This window comes from Trematomus bernacchii, unplaced genomic scaffold (genome assembly GCF_902827165.1).
Source record: "Trematomus bernacchii unplaced genomic scaffold, fTreBer1.1, whole genome shotgun sequence".
Lineage (NCBI taxonomy): Eukaryota > Metazoa > Chordata > Actinopteri > Perciformes > Nototheniidae > Trematomus > Trematomus bernacchii.
The window spans coordinates 687,989-705,971 of record NW_022987660.1 but is presented as its reverse complement, the minus strand read 5'-3'; the positions used below and the strand labels follow the sequence as shown (position 1 = coordinate 705,971).

The 17,983-nt window shown below is 44.2% G+C and overlaps 1 protein-coding gene across 1 annotated transcript; it reads left to right on the top strand.

Annotated features, from left to right (window-relative positions):
• The first annotated feature begins 2,145 nt into the window (after positions 1 to 2,145).
• smu1a (SMU1 DNA replication regulator and spliceosomal factor a) lies at positions 2,146 to 13,394 on the top strand. Its single transcript, XM_034135428.1, has 12 exons — positions 2,146 to 2,246; positions 4,023 to 4,233; positions 4,385 to 4,537; positions 6,132 to 6,242; positions 6,647 to 6,775; positions 7,601 to 7,720; positions 8,872 to 8,988; positions 9,129 to 9,256; positions 9,474 to 9,600; positions 11,943 to 12,110; positions 12,500 to 12,652; positions 13,207 to 13,394. Exons 1-12 carry the CDS (start codon positions 2,221 to 2,223, stop codon positions 13,303 to 13,305), a joined length of 1,542 nt encoding a protein of 513 aa, XP_033991319.1. The 5' UTR covers positions 2,146 to 2,220; the 3' UTR covers positions 13,306 to 13,394.
• The last annotated feature ends 4,589 nt before the right edge of the window (positions 13,395 to 17,983 follow it).

Sequence of the window (17,983 nt, the reverse complement as noted above, 5' to 3'; positions counted from 1 at the left end):
GCGTTTGGGGAGGTATTTTCTGTGTTAGAGTTTTACTCGCTACAGGGTGTACTTTGAGGGTTTTGACTCTGCACACCGTTTACATGCATAAAAACCTTCATAACACACAAGGGGACGGGTAATAACCGGAAAAGCATGACATGGGAGCTTTAACACACACACAAACACACACACACACACACACACACACACACACACACACACACACACACTGTCGAGACGAAAGTCAATATGAATAAATATCTGATAAAAACGGACGGATAAATAATTATTTGTGTGTTTTTTCGTTTAGAGTATTATTATTATTATAGTATTGTTCAAATACCAGGAGGGGTATTCGTTTTATTTTGAATAGCGTAGGCTACTTTTCTTAAAGGTAGGGTAGGTACGTTTGAGAAACCGGCTCGAGATACACTTTTTGTTATATTCCATGGAATGCTCTTAACATCCCGATAGCAATGAATATCTGAAGTGCTTTGACAAAAAATCCATAAAAAAATGTCATCTGTGGAAGCCGTAATACTGTAAAAAGCACGACCAATCATTTTAGCCGGCCCGGCTAAAATAACTGGATGGCCTACCTGCCTGTCAGCCTTCCATCTGTGCACAAACTTATCTCGTGCCCTCATTGGTCATGTGCGCGTTCGTTCTGGGACGCTTCTGATGCTGCGTTCACACCGGACGCGATGCGACTATTCGCTTCGCTCTAATCGCTCCTATCGCATCGCTCTAAACGCTGGAGGTTCACCGCGGCTGCCAGCTGTGTTTACTCGCATCATTCAAACAAGACGCGCTGGCTCGGGAGCTACAACTACAACAAATGAACATATTTTACCGTGATTAAATTGTAATACACGTTTCTAAATGATGCCGAAGTAACAACATACTGATACCGGTTAGTAACAACCATGAATTAATGCTTTGACAAGTCTGCAGACAAGACGGCTGGCAAAACACCTTTTAAAATGCTTGTTTTCTGAATGAAGATCGGGTCAACTAGGCTAAGCTAACGTTGTATATGCTCATTCCACACTCATAACAACGGCCTACAGACATAAATAAAGCAGCGACTGTATTCGCCATGACACAGACAGTCTGTGGTTTGTACTTGTTTAACTTTTGTCCAGTTTCTGAACGGATATGAGGAGCTGTGTGCTAACTGCTAACAGCTAACGGCTGATGTTGTGTGGTTGAATGTCAGTGACGGCGGCTGAGATCCTCACTGCTGATTGGCTTCCGCGAGAACGCGTCACGTGAATTTGACGCTCGAGTTGAAAAAATTGAACTCTCGCGTTTAATGCGGCACCGTTCAATCGCCTCAATCGCGTGATTCGCGCCGCGTCCACCGCTTCATGCGCACCGTCGGAGCGAATTCGCGTCTGTCCGCGTCTCTGCATTGACTTTACATGTAATCGCGCCACCCCCAAACATCGCATCGCGTCCGGTGTGAACGCAGCATGAGCCGTAACGCGGCGCGTGTGGTGGAATAGCACCCAGACTAGAGTGGCCGCGATCGCCGTGAGCGCCGCGGCGCAGCCGTCGGCCGTAAAGCGGCCGTAACGCGGCGCAGACGGACCCGGTGGAATCTAGGGGTCAGCCTGTCTACCCGCTAAAGTGGCACTTTGACTCTGTGCAGCATCCAGGGAAATGACAGCCAAGATCTGCGTACTTTTACTTTTACTGTACAAAGTAGGCTACAAGATCTGAGTACTTCTACTTTTACTCAAGTACAAGATCTGAGTACTTCTCTTTTTACTGAGGTACAAGATCTGAGTAGGCCTACTTTTACTCAAGTACAAGATCTGAGTACTTCTCCTTTTACTGAGGTACAAGATCTGAGTACTTCTACTTTTACCCAAGTACAAGATCTGAGTACTTCTACTTTTACTGAAGTACAAGATCTGAGTACTTCTCCTTTTACTCAAGTACAATATCTGAGTACTTCTACTTTTACTCAAGTACAAGATCTGAGTACTTCTACTTTTACTCAAGTACAAGTTCTGAGTACTTGTACTTTTACTCAAGTACAGGTCAGGATCATCTGAGTACTTATACCTGCTATATAATGTCTGACACGTATATTTTCTTGAATAAAGAAAACACTGTTTTATTTTGAAGTTCCCAGAATCCTCCAGTACTTCCGGTTCGCTCCTCGCTTCTCCTCCTGCCACTCGGGTGTTTCCAGGCTTGTATTCTGAGATATATACCAGATAAATAACGATGTCTCTGGAGGTGGAATCAGCAGAGTGAGTAGTCCTGCTAATAACTCTTAAAGCTGGTTCATTCTTATAATAAATAGCGCAGTAAATAACCTTATATTATAATGTTTTCTGTCACTGAGGCCTGTTTTATCCTCCATTAGCATTCTGAGCTAACATGCTAACTAATAGACACCTTATGGAAACAGTTTGTCTTTTTATTATTAAACTGACGGTGATTTCAGTCTCTAAAGTTGCTCTGTTGTTCATCATCACATTCATTCTGTGTCTGCATTACTCCTCTCTGGTAAATAATATTAAAGGTAGGAGAGTTAGTTTAAGTTAGCATGTGCTAACGTTAGCATTCCTCTGCCAGTTGCTACAGAGTCGATGCTAAACTCATTTAAATGTTAGTAACAAAAGTCTGTTTATTATTATTATTTTATATATCGTTTAATGATCCACTCACACGTCTAACACGTTGCAATTTAAATAGCTTCGAAGTGATATCATATTTCATACTGTAAATGGTTTTTACTGTATTTAAGAAGGGTTAATGCACATTAAATAACTCTTAATTCCATCATGGAAATTAGCCAGATTTAGCCTCAGAAGCTAATGTTCACCTGGCAGGAGGATAGCATTAATATAAAGACACCTGAGCAGGAGGATAGCATTAATATAAAGACACCTGAGCAGGAGGATAGCATTAATATAAAGACACCTGAGCAGGATGGACTCTTGATTGCAGAACATATTTTTAAACACACAGTTAAAAGCCCTTTATATACAAACACATTAACACACAACAGACTATAAAGCACATTCAGAAGCAAGGATAGCAAGACAGAGTGCTTCCACGTTCCTCTGTGTTTCTGCACTGTTTAATGTTGTGTACTATGGTATGTCTCGTAAATGTGTTCCTTGTATTTAAACTATTCCTCTCACTGGGTGTATGTTTGCATCGCTACACACGTTTAAAACCTACTTGTCAATGTCCAGATCTAGATTCAGAATACTTTAATGTGCATTACATTGACACATAATGGACCTTTGTCTTTGGCACTGGCAACTAAGATAGAATAACACTCGCTATACACAGAACAACACACAGTTCATACACAGAACAACACACAGTTCATACACAGAACAACACACAGTTCATACACAGAACAACACACAGTTCATACACAGAACAACACACAGTTCATACACACAGAGAAGGAGAGATATTACATCTTAAAGGGACAGTCTTAATAAAAGTGGTTTGCTCTTCCACTACCTTGGGTTCATTAAAACATTAGTTGTATTTCAAATAAATAATCCTAACCTAGAATATATATATATATATATATATATCTCATTCTGCTTGGGCTCCGTTGCAATACTCGTCTACCCTAAAAACGGTGATAAACAATGTTTTTAAATGACATTTTATAATGTGTCTCCTCTTAATGCTATTAATGTCTTTCCTTTTTGTAACGTGCTTTGAATTGCCCTGTGTTGAAAGGTGCTCTATAGATAAACTTGCCTTGCAAAACAAAGCACATTCCCTGTATGCGTGTAAAACCTACTTCTTGGCATTAAACCTAATTCTGCTTCTGATTTGAAGTGCGTTGTTTACACCAGACTCAGGGACAGTTTCATTCCACGGACCATAAGACTGTTAAACACCTGAACTCTGTAAAGAACATCCATAACATTCATCTGGCTGCAACTTACAAGTTATTTATCTAATATATCATATTCCAATCACTTGTATATAGATGCATCCTTGAATTGACTTGACCTGAATCTATATACATCCCCTATGTGTCTCCTCAGTGTGATCCGTCTGATCATGCAGTACCTGAAGGAGAACAACCTGCAGAGGACGCTGGTGACGCTGCAGGAGGAAACCACCGTCTCTCTGAACACCGTGGACAGCATCGAGAGCTTTGTGGCCGACATTAACAGCGGACATTGGGACACGGTGCTGCAGGCCATCCAGTCCCTGAAGCTGCCCGACAAAACCCTCATCGACCTCTACGAGCAGGTGGGGTGCTAGTGCAGTCTACATGCAGTTTAGATACTTAACATGCAGTTTAAATGCAGTTTACGTACTTAACATGCAGTTTAAATGCAGTTTAGAAAATGTACATGTTGAATGAGGAGTCACACCCGTCTCCTCTCCCTTGTCCCTGCAGGTGGTGTTGGAGCTGATCGAGCTGAGAGAGTTGGGTGCAGCTCGATCTCTCCTCAGACAGACCGACCCCATGATCATGCTGAAGCAGACGCAGCCGGAGAGGTACATCCACCTGGAGAACCTGCTGGCTCGCTCATACTTCGACCCCCGAGAGGTGAGTTCACTCCGAACGATAAGGATCAGGTTGTCCTTTCAGCCACAGAGCCTCCAACTGGTTCTTCGTAATGTTTTGTAATCACATTTTAGGAACATTTTAGGCTCCGCTTAACTCCCTTACATATACAATCAGTATATTCTGTGTTTTAATACACATTTCCTGGTGTACATAACCAGTTATTTGCAGTACCAATCAAACACTTTAAGTGAAAACAATAATAATGCTTCTTGTGTGATCTCACAACAGGGGTCGGCAACCCCTGGCACGCGTGCCACCAATGGCACGCGGCACCGTAACCAGTGGCACACTAGGAATAAGTGGAATAAGTGTGCAAAATATTTATTTTATTTTCGGATCCTGAACGAGACCGCCGCCAGAGCGCGTCTCCCCGTTACCTGCAGAAGGAAGCCATGCACGCAGCGCAGCCCCGCTCTCTTTAACTCCAGGCGACTTTCTGCCGCTTTCCTCCGTAATGCAGTGCTAATCGTTTCACCACAGAGGAAAGCACTTCACAAATTGCAGTACCCATAAGGAGCTGTAAAAATGCCGCAGTTTTTGCGTGGCGATCGATATCGGCCGATACTCACTCTCTGCCGATCGATCGGTGCTCTCTAAAAAGGCCGATCGCGAGACATAAAATACATGACACTTTTCTCTGTGCGCGGCAAAACAAGCTCGCCAAAATCGCTTCACCAGTCTGGCAGTATTTTAAGGTGTCCGAAAATGACAATAAAATAGCGGTATGCAACGTGTGTGTGAAGCAGAAATCCTGCAGCTCCACCCGCTGTGACGGACCGGTGAGCGGAGCAAAACACACTGAGAGTTAGACCTAACACACTTAGCTATTTGATCTACCTTTGGAACTAGTTATAAATATATTTATTCTTCACTGTCGGGTCACTCATTACTGGATCAGTGAGCTGCATGAGATACTGACGGGCTGTCAGGAGAGAGAGAGAGGGGGAGAGAGGAAAAGAGAGCGCTTCCGCTCATTTCTCCCGTGTTATTATCCAAAGTTAATGTAAACTTGAATAATTTTGGCTACTTCATTTGAATGTAACAATTATGTTGGTTGTTGTTTGTGGAAGCGCCAGTGAATGAGCCCCATTAACTGAGTTTTAAACATCACTTTTCACGAGTGTTTTCGTCGAGCTCTTCAACCCCCCCCCACCGTTGATAATTCACGATAGTCGGCACGCTGATAAACATTTTTTTTTAGAATGGCACTTCATATCAAAAAGGTTGCCGACCCCTGCCTTACAATAATGTGATAATACCCTGTTTAAATGACAGATAATGCCCCTCAGTGCCAAACTGCGGCTCAATGCACGACGTATAACTACATCAAATCCTAAAGTAATTGCATGCTTAAATAAATGTATACCGGCCCACTTTGCTACAGAAACAGGGTTGTGTGTGTGTGTGTACTCAGAGCTTATCAGTCATTGAGTTGCATTTTAGTAATACAGCATAGATTTGAGATATACTCGTAAATGCCACCAGCTGACAACACTGGCTCTAACAGCAGCATGTTAAAGATGACATGTGGAGTTTCTGATGTGTGTTTCTTGGTGTGTTTCTTGGTGTGCAGGCGTACCCAGACGGCAGCAGTAAAGAGAAACGGAGAGCAGCCATCGCTCAGGCTTTAGCTGGAGAAGTGAGTGTCGTCCCTCCCTCTCGTCTCATGGCTCTGCTCGGACAGGTGAGAGAACCAGCGTCAAGTGTCAAGGCTTTCTCATCATGTGCTCAGCAGCTACAGTGGAGATATGGAAATGACAAACTGAAGTCCTCCTCCAGCAGAGCAACATCAATATATATATATGTTATTTTGAACACTAGATGGCGTAATGGGGCAACAACAACATATAACTGGTCTCCTGGCACAGGTGCATTGACTGTGACCGGGAGAGCAAGAGTTTTCTGAGTCTGTGAACACGCTGTTTTTCTTTGTAAATAAAATATATTGAAAGCTAAAAACGTCGTCGTACGTGGAAATTGCACGCGTCCAAATAGTTGAGCCAGTTGTGGCAATAGTCACCACACTAACTAACTAGTATATGAACCCTGTTGTGATGATGGTTGTGTCTCTGTGTCCCTCCTCCTCAGTCTCTGAAGTGGCAGCAGCATCAGGGTCTCCTTCCTCCCGGGATGACCATCGATCTGTTCAGAGGGAAAGCAGCCGTGAAAGATGTGCAGGAGGAGGCCTTCCCCACGCAGCTCAGCAGACACATCAAGGTACACATCCTCTGCAATACATATATATATACACCTTTTAGTGCAATAATCAAATATCAAAGGTAAGACAGGAGTAGCAGATTCTCAAGTCTCTACCATCATGTGCTCAGCAGCTACAGTGGAGATATGGCAATGAACATGTTTAGTAACAGGCTCCTCCAACAGAGCAACATGAATATATAGAGGACATAGAACAGATACAATAGTGCAAGAGAAGGTTTGGAGATGTGCAAGTAAATACAAATGAAATGCAAACAGATGTTTATGGATGTTCTTTAAAGTGGACCTATCATGCTATATTATAATAATATAGTGTAGGACCATACATATATAAGGCATATTTATACTTTTTCTTTTTCAAAATACCAAACAGATCATGCATTTTAGCCATGCCTCATTTCGCTCTATTTGAAAAATGTTAGCTCTGTTTTAGCAAGGGTTGATTCAGTGAGAACAGCACCACCTAGAGGCCTGGCATATGTACTACAGCGTCTCCAGCGCTTTAGAACGGCAATGGCCGTGGCTGTCTCCTCCTGATTGGTGGAGTTGGCCCAATAGCCGTAGCGCCACCGTCCTGACGTCAGGACAGTGTTCAAATCTGGATCAGTTTTTATCAGATCCGTTGCAGCCCCTTTTTTAGAGATTTGGGTATGGAGGAAAATAGAGAGGGTTGTGTTTTCTGACACTTGGTGAGTTCCCTGGAACACCGGGGACACATATTCATGTAGAAAAGACGTACAAAAGTGCATTTTGCATGATAGGTCCCCTTTAAATAGTCTTATGGCCTAGTTTCTGACGTGTGTCTTTTGTCTCCTCCCTGCTCAGTTTGGACAGAAGTCTCACGTTGAGTGTTCCCGGTTTTCCCCCGACGGTCAGTACCTGGTGACGGGGTCTGTGGACGGGTTCATCGAGGTCTGGAACTTCACCACCGGCAAAATCAGAAAGGTGAGTGTGATGGAAACTTCTGGAGCAATGGAGACGAAACTCAGAGAGACACGAGCAGAGCTGGAGCTTTGATGGCAAACACTGACGGTTTATTGTGAAGTTTACGGCCGGAGAATTTGACGTGCTGCAGCCACGAGGTGACTAATGTTGTGTAATGGAAGCTTCGAATGAAGAACAAAGCGAGTCTTCATATTAATATAACAGTTCCAACAAGAACGCTAGAAGACGGGGAAAATGCACTCGGCATACTCGTATTCATTTCAAATCATAACAGGAAAGAGAAAGAGCAGGACACATACTGGCACTGCACGAGACTGAACAAATATGGACCCTGAATCTAACTAGAGAATGTGCGCCAGGGAAGCTACGTTCCATAAAAGAAGGGTTTCTAGATGACTCTGAACAATAAACTATCTCATGGCAGCTTGTGCTCGGTCATAGAATCAGAATACCTTTATTTGTCCCACAGAGGGGAAAGAGCCACAGAGCCACAGACAGCTTCATTTGAACTAAGAAGCATGCATAAAAAAAATATTGAAGATTTAAAAAAAAGCACATATTGCACATAGTTGGTATATAAATAAACCCCAACAAGGAACCAGAGCTGCTCCCCCTTAAGAGAGATAGCAGCAATACCCAAGGCCCTAGACCTATGCCATGAGAAAAGAGACAGTGAGAGGAGAACATTATGAACTGTGTCAAAGGTTGGAAAGTATGAAATGCAAAAACAGAAATACAGCACAGATTGGGTTAAATCTCTCTCTCTCTCTCTCTCTCTCTCTCTCTCTCTCTCTCTGTCTCTGTCTCTGTCTCTCTCTCTGTCTCTGTCTCTCTCTCTCTGTCTCTCTCTCTGTCTCTGTCTCTGTCTCTGTCTCTCTCTCTGTCTCTGTCTCTCTCTCTGTCTCTGTCTCTGTCTCTCTCTCTCTGTCTCTGTCTCTCTCTCTGTCTCTGTCTGTCTCTGTCTCTGTCTCTGTCTCTCTCTCTCTGTCTCTGTCTCTGTCTCTGTCTCTGTCTCTGTCTCTGTCTCTGTCTCTCTCTCTCTGTCTCTGTCTCTCTGTCTCTGTCTCTGTCTCTGTCTCTGTCTCTGTCTCTCTCTCTCTGTCTCTGTCTCTGTCTCTGTCTCTGTCTCTGTCTCTGTCTCTGTCTCTCAGGATCTGAAGTACCAGGCCCAGGATAACTTCATGATGATGGACGACGCTGTGCTCTGCATGGGTTTCAGCAGAGACACGGAGATGCTGGCCACCGGAGCTCAGGACGGGAAGATTAAGGTTCGATTAAATTTAATCCAGAATTATCTTCAGCCCTACCTGGAACTATAGAAGTGTGTATAATAAAAAGGCAATGCTAAACTAAAGGTAAACAAACGTTGCTGAAGCGATGATAAATGATAAATGATGTATTGTTTCAGGTGTGGAAGATCCAGAGCGGTCAGTGTCTGCGCCGGTTCGAGCGCGCTCACAGTAAAGGAGTCACCTGCGTCTCCTTCTGCAAAGACAGCAGCCAGCTGCTCAGCGCCTCCTTCGACCAGACCATCAGGTAAAGCCCACCATTCAGTTCTCCATCAGCAGAGAGTATGAACAACAGAGGAGCATATTGTCTGCACTGATGGTGATGTGAAATGTTCTTGTTGATGTTGCTGTGATGCTAGAAACATGTCGGACTTGATCTGACAGTAAAGCGTTATCGTATCGTATCCTTTTCTTTCTCCTGATATCTGTGACCGTGGTTTACATTTAGTTTTCCTATGTTTCAGAATCCACGGACTGAAGTCAGGTAAAACCCTGAAGGAGTTTCGAGGTCACACGTCGTTTGTGAACGAGGCGACCTTCACTCCAGACGGACATCATGTGATCAGCGCCTCGTCGGACGGCACCGTGAAGGTGAGAGAATAGATCCGTCTGTAAGGGAGGGAAGCAAAGGCTCTGGGGTTCAAGTCTCAAAACAAACCTGATGCCTCTCAAAAGTAGACCATAAGCAGTTTGTTTTCCACCGCCCAGTGCCAGAGTCAAGCCTCATCATGACGGCATTGTTTACGGTTTTTACGATTTTCTCAGCAACACCGCTCTGGCACACTGTGTCATAGTCATAAGCCTCGTCTCAATACCCCTCCTCGACTCCTCTCTTCCCCTCCTCCGGGACTTGACCCGGAAATCGATCAAGACACGCCATTTTGAAGGACGTCCCAATAGCTGAAATGCACACGGAGGAGTCGAGGAGGGGTGAGGGAGGAGGGGTGCGGGAGGAGACGAAAGGGAGGATACACGAGAGCAGACTACGCGGAAGTGTTTTCACTACTCGCGTATAAAAGCCCCGCCCCCACCTTCACAGCTGGTCGATTTCAAGAGAGGAAAACGGAGAACTGGAAGAATGAGTGGAAAAGCGTCCCATAAATGTATAAGTGCTCACAGCTCCGTGGGAATTATTATGTGCAATTCATTTCTTAAGGTTATACTAACAATTTAAGTCATGTTTAATGATCTTGAACGTCACTAAAACATAGCTATTAAGAAAGCTATTTCATAAATGGCTAGATCTTGATAAATAACAATTATTTGTTTTGTTTTGTGTTAAAATATTCAGGAGTTAAATTATTTAAAATGCACAGTCCTGAATGTGTGTTTGTGGTGAATGTGGGGATCTACAGGACACACATGTTCAGAGTAAAGGCTTTCACATTATTATAATTATAAATGTATTGAAATGTACATTTTACACCAAAACGGAACACAAAAGCAGGACCAACCATCATACATTGAATTCCTTGACTAACAAGAGAAAGATTCATCATTTAAATAAATATTTAACAACAAATGGGCCGGTTCTAAAGGTTATTCAGTTAAGCCCGATGAGAGGGGATACAGCTGTGCACATGTCATCATTAACAGACGTCGTTTAAGAGTGACGTTTGAGTGAACGAGGACATCCCAATTAATACCTGAGGACTCCTCTGTCCTCGCGTATCCTCCTCGTGTCTCTCGCTCGCATCTTAAGGAGGCGGAGCTAAGACGCAAGGAAGGGACGCGAGTGAGGGAAAGGAGGAGTCGAGGAGGGGTATTGAGACGAGGCTACGGTCTCACGTTGCTCTTATCCTTACGAAGCCAGCTTGAATTAAAGAACGACTTCTCCAGCTTTATACTTTTCTCCAGAGTGACGTGGATATTGTTTACCACTATGGTTCTGAACTGGTACGCCAGCATTAATCCTGCCGTTTACTAGCTGAAGTAGTAGCTCGCTGTCTCAATGTCACTCAAACAACGTCCCCTGATGTATATTGTCCTCATAGCACTGCAAAAAAGCTCTTGAATGACATATGCTGTCTTATACCTGTTGCTTTTAATGTGGCATAAGTCGCTTTCTACTTGCGTATTCTTGATCTTACTTGTGATAGTCGGACATGGCAACCTGTGTAGCCGTGTATTGATTACTCCTGATAGTTGGTATAAAAAAAAAACTGAAAACCCGGCTTATGAGAGCCAGAGCTGCTGCCGTGAAAAGATGAAAAACTAGTCCGAATCGGCCCGGGAACAACTTTAGTAGAAAAGAGGTGTGTGTCTGACGGTGTGTGTCGTCCGACTGTGTGTGTTGTCCCCCTGTGTGTGTGTGTGTGTGTCTGACGGTTTGTGGCAGACTGTGTGTTGTCCCCCTGTGTGTGTCTGACTGTGTGTCTGACTGTGTGTGTGTCTGACTGTGCGTCTGACGGGGTGTGTGTGTCTGACTGTGTGTGTCTGACTGTGTGTGTGTCTGACTGTGTCGTCCTGCTGTGTGTGTCCGACTGTGTGTGTTGTCCCCCTGTGTGTGTCTGACTGTGTGTGTGTGTGTGTCTGACGGTTTGTGTCTGACTGTGTGTGTGCGTCTGACGGTGTGTGTGTGTGTGTCTGACTGTGTGTGTGTCTAACTGTGTGTCGTCCTGCTGTGTGTGTCCGACTGTGTGTTGTCCCCCTGTGTGTGTCTGACTGTGTCTGACGGTGTGTGTCTGACTGTGTGTGTGTGTCTGCCGGTTTGTGTCTGACTGTGTGTGTGCGTCTGACGGTGTGTGTGTGTGTGTGTGTGTGTCTGACTGTGTGTGTGTCTGACTGTGTGTGTGTCTGACTGTGTGTGTGTCCCTGTGTGTGTCTGACTATGTCCCCCTGTGTGTGTCTGACTGTGTGTGTCTGTGTGTATCTGACTGTGTTCCCCTGTGTGTATCTGATTGTATCTGACTGTGTTCCCCCCCTGTGTGTAGATGTGGAACATGAAGACCACCGAGTGCTCGAACACCTTCAAGCCTCTGGGCACGTCGGCTGGAACAGACATCACGGTGAACAACGTGATCCAACTGCCCAAAAACCCCGAGCACTTTGTGGTGTGCAACCGCTCCAACACCGTGGTGATCATGAACATGCAGGGACAGGTCAGTGACACACACACTACTGCACACAATGACACACACACTTCTGCACACAATGACACACACACTTCTGCACACAATGACACACACAGTCAGACACACACAGTCACACACACACTTCTGCACACAATGACAGACACAGTCACACACACACTTCTGCACACAATGACAGTCACACACACCTCTGCACACGGGACGATATATCATCCTGTAAACATACAACTGTGCAATGAACACACATGTGCTATTCACACTTAACATTTATTTACAACCTGTAAACAGAACCAGCTACCTCCTTAATGTTATAGGGTCACTTATACATACATATATACTGCTTTTTTACTATGCTGTACTTATCTGTGTGTATCTGTGTGTGTGCGTGTGTGTCACAGATTGTGAGGAGTTTCAGCTCCGGTAAGAGGGAGGGAGGAGACTTCGTCTGCTGCACTCTCTCTCCTCGGGGCGAGTGGATCTACTGCGTGGGAGAGGACTTCGTGCTCTACTGCTTCAGCACCGTCACCGGCAAGCTGGAGCGAACGCTGACGGTACGTAAAGAGATCAGAGATATATATCCTCTGATACAATAATCCCACTGTCACGTTTGAATTAGGATGATTGCCGTGTTTTCTGGAAGACACCAAGGTCTGTAAAAGACGTAACTTAACTTTATCACACGGCGGCGTGCGTTGAAGCTTCAACGCTTCTGCCCATTCACTTTGAATGGGGTGATTTCACGCTTTGCCGAACTGCATTGTGGTTCTGTTGCTTCGCTTTGCTCGCTTCAAAAGTTGAGCAATGTTCAACTTTTGAAGCTTCGGCGGAAGCGTCAGCCAATCAAATCATATGCCAGTACAAGCTCTAGCCAATCAAACCGCGTGCTTGTGTGTCCGGGGCGGGAGATTCATGTGATTGGTTGTTGGTCGAGTTTCAGACAAGCTCACCGGCAAGCTTCAACGCACGCCGCCGTGTGGACGCTGCGTTAGTGGACAGTTTTCTTATTATGATGCTGTGTTTATTGTATTTTTGTAACTCTGGAACAACAATTTCTAAAGTCTTATCTTATCTTATAATTGCCATAACACCTTCCTCCTCTCTGCAGATCCACGAGAAAGATGTGATCGGCATCGCCCACCATCCCCACCAGAACCTGATCGGCACCTACAGTGAAGACGGGCTGCTGAAACTCTGGAAGCCTTGATGTGGACACTCTCACACACTCTCCTCTCTCTGGACACACACATACTCACCTCTCTCTGGACACACACACACACACACACACACACACACACACACACTCCTCTCTCTGGACACACACACACTCTCCTCTCTCTGGACACAAACACACACACTTTCAAACACACTCTGGACACAAACACACACACACACACTCCTCTCTCTGGACACACACACACACACACACTCTCTGGACACACACACACACACACTCTCCACTCTCTGGACACACACACACTCTCCTCTCTCTGGACACAAACACACACACACACACACACTCTGGACACAAACACACACACACTGGACACACACACACACACACACACACACTCCTCTCTCTGGACACACACACACGCACACACACACACACACACACACACACACACACACACTCTCTCTGTCTCTTTACTGCTTCTCTCAGATCAACATGTGTGTATGATGTCAATAACAACACAGCTTTATCCACCTGCATGTCTCAGAGAGTCCAGGTGGTTATTTTTTTACCCTGAAGCCGAACAGTAGAGCCTTATTTATCTGATCCTGTTTGTCCGACACAGAAATAGTTTTTCTACAAAGCAACATCTTAGAGGGGTGCAGGAATGAGTCCTACGTCCTGGAAATGCACCACTCTGTTTGATTCTATTTAATAGTTAGTTAGGTGGTGTTTTGTTGTTTATGTGTCGGGTATTAACTAAAAAAGCAATACTTCAAACGACAGAAATGACACATATTGAGAAAAGGTGCTTCCATGTATCTCCAGGTTTTAAAAACATGTAATTAAATCGTATGTTTTTTGTTCTAATGCAGGTGAAATAAATATGGTTCTGCTGTCTCACACCTGACCTTCACACACACTCAGCTAATATTATGGGATGCTTCAGAGAGAGAGAGGGGGGGGGGGGGGGGGGGGGATTAGATGTCAGGAGATACTAGGCTTTTGTTTTGAAAAATCCTCTTGTAAATATATTTTTTAATTCTGTTTTTTTCCAACAATACCTGGTTAAATAATTGTTTGTGGCTTTCTGTTTTTCCCCCGAATAGAATTGCATGGCATCTCATTTCAAAATAATGTCTATATATTTTGTACTTCCATCGTTCACATGGAGAACAAATCACACGTTGGATTTAATAACGATGTCATTGTGAGGCGTTGTTCCCCACATACAGTACAAGGATATTTTAAAGGTCCTTTTATCGTGCTGGATGTACAAACTCCTGTCTGTGCCATTTAAAGCTATTTAACCAGAACTCTGTGTGTCTGTGGTTCTTTGAGAATGTGCTATAAACTATTTTTTGAGAAGGTTGTGGAGAAACCAGGACTTCAGACACACATACTAAACATATTGTGTTAGAGCCAGTATTTTGATTTGATAAGAAAGGCCACCTAATTGTGACTTATGAAGCTCAGCGCAAGTTCAACCAGGAAGACCGTCTTTACTCTTCATTTACTATTTCCATGTTACGACTCTCTCCCTCTCAATAAGTGATCGGGGGCGTCACTCCCCAGCTTAACCAATCACTTCGCTCTATTCTCACAAGCCTATCATAGCGCTCCACTAACCCTTTTAAAATCTGCTCTCCCCTCTGACAGCTGTCATTTCAGGTGACTCGACACAACCCTCCTCCACCCCCTGTCCCTCTGAATCCAGGGTCAAGCTAAGCCCCTCCCCTTCAGACCGACCCCAACTATCCATTCACCACCACCAGGGTCAAGCTAAGCCCCTCCCCTTCAGACCGACCCCAACTATCCATTCACCACCACCAGGGTCAAGCTAAGCCACTCCCCTTCAGACCGAACCCAACTATCCATTCACCACCACCAGGGTCAAGCTAAGCCCCTCCCCTTCAGACCGACCCCAACCATCCATTCACCACCACCAGGGTCAAGCTAAGCCCCTCCCCTTCAGACCGAACCCAACAATCCATTCACCACCACCAGGGTCAAGCTAAGCCCCTCCCCTTCAGACCGACCCCAACTATCCATTCACCACCACCAGGGTCAAGCTAAGCCCCTCCCCTTCAGACCGACCCCAACTATCCATTCACCACCACCAGGGTCAAGCTAAGCCCCTCCCCTTCAGACCGAACCCAACAATCCATTCACCACCACCAGGGTCAAGCTAAGCCCCTCCCCTTCAGACCGAACCCAACCATCCATTCACCACCACCAGGGTCAAGCTAAGCCCCTCCCCTTCAGACCGAACCCAACCATCCATTCACCACCACCAGTGTCTAGACCCCGGGGGGTTTCATCGGATCGGTTCTCCCCTCCCGAATGATACTCCTGCACAACGGGGCCTAATCGCCAAAACTCCATTACATTCATTTGATTATTCCTGGCAATAAATATGTTTTCTTTCATCAAAACCGTCTCTCCTGATTGAACTGTAGTCAACACACTATAAAAGACTACAATTCCCACGGTGCCTCTCTCTAAAGAGACAGAGATGAGCAACCTGTTAGAAAGACGCCGTCGAGGAACAGTTTTTAACCGTCCAATTACCCTTTAAAGGGGACCTATCATGCAAAATGCACTTTGTGATGTCTCCCCGGTGCGTCGGGGAACTCACGCAGCGTCAGAAAATAAGACCCTTTCTCTTTTCCTCCGTACCCAAATCTTTTAAAAACGGGTGAACAACGAGTGGATACAGATTCCATCCGAACTGACGTCAAATCGGCGGCGAACCCACAGAAAGTTGCTATCAGAAACAATGCCTGACGTGTTTTGGACGTAATCTCGTCTTTGTTTACATTAGCAAGCCTCGCTAACACTCAGAGCTAACCTGTACTGGAGAGCACATGTGTTTAAAAAGCAGGAAATAAAAAAAGAACTCACCTTGTGATAAACCCGCAAGAGAAAAAGAATTTGAGCTCCATACTGTTTCAGAAATAATCCTTGACGTGGTTTAGAACAGGATGGCGTTTTATCACAGCAGAATTGAACTTTATCTACAGTAGAATTCTGATCAGGCATTAGCTCCGCCTCCTCTTCTCTTTTTTTTCAAGCTTTTTTCAAGCTTCAAAAGAGGGGTTTGAGCAGTATGAGGCATGGCTACAATGGCTGATCTGTTTGGTATTTTGAAAAAAAAAACTTCACAGACATGTTTTGTGTAGGTATGGCCCTACGATATATGTTTCAAATATAGCATGATAGGTCCACTTTAAAGGTGGGGTAGGTAAGTTTGAGAAACCGGCTCGAGATACACTTTTTGTTATATTCCATGGAATGCTCTTAACATCCCGATAGCAATGAATATCTGAAGTGCTTTGACAAAAAATCCATTAAAAAATGTCATCTGCGGAAGCCGTAGTACTGTAAAAAGCACAACCAATCATCTGAGCCGGCCCGGCTAAAATAACTGGATGGCCTACCTGCCTGTCAGCCTTCCATCTGTGCACAAACTTATCTCGTGCCCTCATTGGTCATGTGCGCGTTCGTGTGTGTTGGAGGAGGGGCTCTGTAAGGTAGTGGCAGATTTCTTCCGGCTGTGTATTTTCAAATTCTAGCGCACTCGAGCTGGTTTCTCCAACTTACCTACCCCACCTTTAAGTTAAGAAGTTATATAAGCTTTATCAAGAAAGAAGGAATACCTGAGTTGTTGAGTTTGAGTTTTGCTTATTTGTTTTGAATATTGTAAAGGCCTCTTTTCTTTGTTGCATGTGTAAAAGTTTGTTATTTTATTTTGAGCAAACACATCGCATAATATCATCCAAACCATCGGAGGCCAAGCAACTCTTCAACTGTAAGTAATATAAAAATGTCGAGTTAAAAATGTCTGTTTAAGGCGTCTAGTGGCTTGATAGAAAAACAAGGAAGGAAGCCACGACATATTATATAATATATGTAAGCCCTGCGTGTGAGAGAGAGATTTGGACCCCTGAATAAACGGTCTGCTGGTTGTTGGGACAGGATTTAGAAACACCTTCAAACTAAAAGCATGGACTTACTGAAGAGTTTGAAAGTGTGCATCTATTCTCTGTCTGTTGTCACCACTTTCTAACGCTTGGAAAGGAGACTAAGCATTTCATAATCAGAAGCAAAGATTACAGTAAAGCCATTATGTCGTTGTTCGGAATCAGACACAGGTTTACACATACGAGGAATTTGAAAAAAAAACAATGTAAACTATTATAGTTAAGATCTGGATATACCAAAAAACAACGTGCAGTTTGCTATTGCAAGGTACTTGGAATAATAAAATAAATAATGATGGTTGTATTAATACGCCTTGAAGTAAAAAGATATGATTCTACACTGTATTGAAGTAAACATGTATTATTTTGAATTGTATTTTAGTGAACATGTATTGTTTGAACTGTTTTAAGTAATCACAACTGTTTTAAGTAATCACATATATAGAAATGATATTCTCACTTTCAACTCACTGACCCAGAGATCCTGTTTCACAAACACACCGCTCCTTTTCACCCCCACACACAGATGTTCGTTTTAAGGTCATTAAGGACATCCATATATGTGCACAAAGGTTTAATTGTATGAGAAAGAATAATTTATGTGAAAAACTCCCATGGCAAAGTAAGGGAGTGAATACCGGTGCAGAGATAAAGATTGACTTTTGACTTTGTGAAACTTTAGAATCTCACGTTCTGGTCAGAACTCTGATTCGCTGTATTGAACCCGA

What these genes read in the sequence shown, in the direction of transcription:
- smu1a (XM_034135428.1), top strand. Translation starts at nt 2,221, where the DNA reads ATGTCTCTGGAGGTGGAATCAGCAGA. An exon ending in TCATCGACCTCTACGAGCAG is followed by an intron (nt 4,234 to 4,384) that starts GTGGGGTGCTAG and finishes TTGTCCCTGCAG; the next exon opens with GTGGTGTTGGAGCTGATCGA. An exon ending in AGCTGGAGCGAACGCTGACG is followed by an intron (nt 12,653 to 13,206) that starts GTACGTAAAGAG and finishes TCCTCTCTGCAG; the next exon opens with ATCCACGAGAAAGATGTGAT.